We start from the raw sequence: 5,447 nt of genomic DNA, 5'->3' as shown, positions 1-5,447 counted from the left end.
GATGCCAACTTATAAAATATTGTAAAAATGTAAAATTGTTTTACACTTAGAAGAAATTGGTTACATGTCAAACATTTATTATATAAGCGTTTCAAGATAAAAAATATTTTTTGTTTAAATATATTTATCAATTTTATTAGATTAGATTAGATATTATTATTTAATTAGTAAATATATATTCCATATTATATTATTAAATTTTACACTATAACAAGTTATAAAATTCAATTTCTTTTGCCTTATTCCCCGCTGGACTTGCAATTTAATCTTATCCTGCCGGTATTACCTTACCGGTAAAGCATGCCCCTCCCGATAGGCAACCCGACTTAATGATGTGTAGGTCGCGGAAGTACCTTGTACATACATTTATGTATATTACATATTCCAGGTATATACATTCTTAATGTAATGTATATACATTGGATGTGAAATGTATGTGCAAATGAAACCGGGTTAATGTACATAGAAGATTCATAGTATATACATATGTATATGATATGTATATTGTATGTATGTATATTCTGTATATACATTATTATATGTAATATGTATATATTATATATATACATTTGTACACACATTAGATAGTATGTACATTGTATATATATATATTCCATGTATATACTTGATGCAATATACAAAGAACGTGAAATGTATATGCAAATAAAACCGGGTATGTAATAGTGTTGTCCTAAATATATCCCACAAAACAATTTGATATACAATGTATACATTATGTATATACATTTATGTATATTGTATATATTAATATCCCAGATAGCCAAACCTGCCGAGAGCACGAACTGAAAAATTTTGACACATATTATGCTGGCAAAAGTTGGACAGCAAGCAATTACAGTTTGCCGTTTCAACTAACATTAACAGAAACACGACAAAAATCGAGTAGACTTTGCGTCACAATGTGCCCCCAAAAATGCAGCAAAAGTACAACAAAATTTAAAAACATTAACAAAACAAAAATCAGACATTGTGTGTTGACACAAAATATCACTAAAAATTAAATAAAAAAACAGATATGTCATGATGTCACATTAAATTAATAAAATGTAGCTAGAAATTTGACATATTTGCTATCACGCTGCGATACCAGAAACTTGGCGAAAATACAGCACGATGTATCACATGAAGTACTGACAGCAGCAGAAATCGAGCAGAGCCTGCCGTCATGACATGACGGCGAAAACGCGGCAGGTATAGAACGCGAGTTTGCTACATCAGATCTGTGATGACTTCTGCACACAAGACGCGGCAAAGCGGCATCGCGGTGGCCAATCACCGTCTTGCTTTTCTGATAATACATATATGTATTAATAAAAAAGCAAGACGGTGATTGGCCACCGCGATGCCGCTTTGCCGCGTCCTGTGTGCAGGAGCCATGAATCCTCTATAATAGATGATTTTAATGAGTAGGCGGTAGTAAGGTTGATCGCCGGACGTGTCTCCCGTCGAATCACACTTCCCGGGCCTGATCCTCCCAGAAGTCTTCTCAAAGATTTCACCTTCATATAAAAAAAAGTTCAAATTGGACGGTTCTTGCATGTGATATCATCTTGGGTTTAATTAACTCTCTGCAGTCAGTCGAAAACGCCACATTTAAATTTAAGTATATAATCATAAAATATATAATTCGTAATGTATATGTAAATTAAATATCATCAAATTTATAAAATTATATAATGTAAATTAAATGTAATAATAATATTAATAAACATATATACATTGCATACATTAATTATTTATTTTACTAATTAAAAATTATTAATAATACGTCATATCGTGTTAAATTTTTGCTATATTTTTGCGATTACTTGTGACGACAGCTTGATGCTCGATTTCTGCTATGTTTTTGCCGTCACAACCGATAAAGCAGATCGCGTTCTATATCTGCTGCGTTTTCGCCGGCATGTCATGATGGCAGGCTCTGTTCGATTTCTGCTGCAATTTTGCTGTCAGTACTTCATGTGACACATCGTGCTGTATCTTCGCCGCGTTTCTGGTGTCGCAGCGTGATAGCATTTCATGCTTCGTTTTTGCTGTCTTTCTGCGTTTAGAGTTTAATTTGTCAGATTGTGTTCGATATTTACTATGAATTTACTGTCATGTTATGGTAGCAGATAATATTCGATTTTTGCTGTATTTCTATCAATATTTTATGTTGATAATCTGTGCTGTTAGAAACTAAGCTTAATGAGGAAGCAGCAGATTGAAATCTGCTGCGATATCATGTTCGAGTTTGCTGGCATATTGCCGGCAAGCTGCTTGCTGGGATAGTTCTGTATTACACCGTACATCCATTGCATATGAAATATTACAAGGAAAATATCCATTGCAGATCGAAAGTATATACACATGTACATGATTCGTATATTACATATATATACATGATGTATGTCCATTTACAATTTATTGCATATACATAACATGAACATAGAATGAACATAATACATACATAATATTATACATATGTCCATAGTATATACAGTGGCGAGCATATAAATAGGGAAATATAGTTAACATTATTTGATTATGTATACATCGACTTTTGAAAATATAATCTTGGTAAACTTTGTTATTAATGTGAAGGACAGACTTTCAAGAACAGACTGTTACATGTAAACATTGTATTTATCTCTGCTTCATTGTCCCTGTTAGTCAATAACGCGCCAGTTGTCGATTCGATACGATCATATAAATAGGGAAATCGTATTCTTACACGAATAACTTTATAATTTCGGTAAGTTTTGTTCATATAAACGTTTCTGTGTACTTATTTGATTATAATAAGTGATATATTGTAATATGTGATACTATAGGAATGGGACGGGGCAAACACATAACAGCAGAACAGCGCCGAGAAATTTGTCGCTTAAGAGAGCAAAACATGACGCTATCTGCAATATCTAAACGTTTAAATATCTCAATTAATGCTTGTCATCAAGCTTTGAAACACGTCAAACATTACGATAATATTTCTAACAAACCTCGTATTCCCAGACCTCGAAAAACTACAATTCGTATTGACCGAATGATACACCGCCTTTCTGAGAAAGATCGTTTCAAGACTGCTGTTGATATTCATGCCGAAATTTCGGCACAAGAAAACTTGAATATAAGTGTGCACACAATACGACGTCGGTTGACAGAGTTTGGATTGAGAGGACGCGTTGCAAGGAAAAAACCTCTAATAAGTAAAAAAAATCGCAAGGCTAGATTATTGTTTGCGAAAGAACATATCCATTGGACACGCGAACAATGGGCAAAAGTCATTTTTACTGATGAATCCAAATTTAATCGCTTTGGCTCCGATGGTAAAACGTATGTTCGACGTCGTATAGGTGAAGAATTCAAAGAAAAGTGTCTGAAATCAACAGTAAAAGGAAGTGGTGGTTCTGTGATGGTGTGGGCTGGGATGAGTTTGATTGATCCTGGGCCTATTTGCTGTATCAATGGAATTATGGACCGCCATGTTTACGTTGATATTCTGGAAAAGAATTTGCTTCCTTACGCTGCTGTGCATCTTCCCCAAGATTGGATATTACAAGCGGACAACGATCCAAAACACACATCAAAAAAAGCTAGAGAATTTCTTAAGGACAATAATGTGAATGTTATGACATGGCCAGCTCAGTCCCCAGATCTCAATCCCATAGAGACACTTTGGAATGATGTGGAAAAAGTGATCAAAGAAAAGAAACCATCAAATCTCAATGCAATGTATGAAATTATTCACGAAGGTTGGCGTAACATTAGTATTGATCGATGCGTTCGGCTCATTGATTCAATGCCACGAAGATGTCAAGAAGTGATCAGAAACAAAGGAGGGCCGACAAAATATTAATTCATAGTCAAAAATAATTTGTTTTTTTGATATTACCAATTTATTATTAAAAATTCCTTATTTATGTGCTCGGAGAAATAAGGATTAAATTTAAATAATATTTTTTTTACTTAATATAAAACGGACTATTTAGTTTAATTTATGTTGTAATACATTTCGTAATGTACAACTGAATAATAAAATTAATAGTTTTTTAGTTGTCTCAGGATTAATTAGTCTACTGCAAAAATTACTTTCGTCAATTGTATTTCCCTATTTATACGCTCGCCACTGTATATAACATGTATATATATAGAATATACATGATGTCATAATACAAATTTGTGGGGGATTGTGTGTTGCGTGCGGTACTGTACTCGAGGTACGGTAGCTAATAAAAATGAGATTCGAGATCTGATTTCGGAATTGCAAGTGACCTCCTTATATATGCAAGAGAGAATCACTTGACTCCGAAGAAAGGGCTAAGTTGCATCGTCTAGCGGTGATTGCGAGAATTATTCCTTACGCGTGAGCATGCAAGTTCATGTTATAGAGGAAAAATATCTTGCATATGAAATGTACATACATTTAACATTGTGCGCTGTATATACATACTAAATACATTAATGAATGTACATATTATGTACCATAATGTATATTCGAATCATGTATATGAGATGTATATACATTTAACATACCCCACACAGCACAGGATATCGCAATATCTATTAGATATCCGAGGGATAATAACCGTAAGATATCCATGCAATATGTCCAATTGGATATCTCGATAACCTGGGGATATCCTCAGGATAAAGTGTGCTGTGTGGGTACAAGATATTTTTTTCACATTATGGAAAAAAATGCATATACATAGAATGTCCGATGTTATGTGGGTTCTTGGTAAACTTACCTATCAGGTAAATATATGATTGTCTTTATTTATTTAAGAAAAGAAATAAAAATAGACACACGCTTACTTAATAGGTAAGTTTACCAAGAAGTTGGAACAACCGGCCCTTAACATTTTATGCTGTATATACATTCTAAACTTATTAATGGATATACACATCATATTCCGTAATGTATATTCAAATTATGTATATGAGATGTACCATATATACATTTATCACTGTACGCTGTATATACATATCAAATACATTAATGGATATACACTTTATATACCATAATGTATATTCGAATCATGTATGTGACATGTATATACATTTAACATTGTACGCTATATATACATATCAAATACATTAATGAATATGCACTTTATATACCATAATGTATATTCGAATCATGTATGTGAGATGTATATACATTTAACATTGTACGCCGTACATACATATCAAATACATTAATAGATATACATTTCATATACCATAATGTATATTTAAATCATGTATGTGAGATGTATACACATTTAACATACGAGATATTTTTTTCACATTATGGAAAAAAATGCATATACATAGAATATCCGATGTTATATGGGATAATTACATTATCCACATTAACTATATCATCAGTCCTATATGCATTAAATGCATCAATATTCTCGTTAACAATTTTGTCTAAATCATCATTAAAAATAATGTTCTAC

General features: G+C 32.6%; 1 protein-coding gene across 1 annotated transcript; it reads left to right on the top strand.

Moving 5' to 3' along the window:
- The first annotated feature begins 1,745 nt into the window (after positions 1–1,745).
- LOC114254052 (transposable element Tcb2 transposase) lies at positions 1,746–4,485 on the top strand. The gene has a single exon (XM_028189536.2). The coding sequence runs from the start codon at positions 2,837–2,839 to the stop codon at positions 3,857–3,859; it is 1,023 nt and encodes a 340-aa protein (XP_028045337.2). The 5' UTR covers positions 1,746–2,836; the 3' UTR covers positions 3,860–4,485.
- The last annotated feature ends 962 nt before the right edge of the window (positions 4,486–5,447 follow it).

Source organism: Monomorium pharaonis, chromosome 8, assembly GCF_013373865.1.
Source record: "Monomorium pharaonis isolate MP-MQ-018 chromosome 8, ASM1337386v2, whole genome shotgun sequence".
Taxonomy (NCBI): domain Eukaryota; kingdom Metazoa; phylum Arthropoda; class Insecta; order Hymenoptera; family Formicidae; genus Monomorium; species Monomorium pharaonis.
The sequence above is the reverse complement of the archived record's forward strand: the minus strand, read 5'-3'. Positions and strand labels throughout refer to the sequence as shown.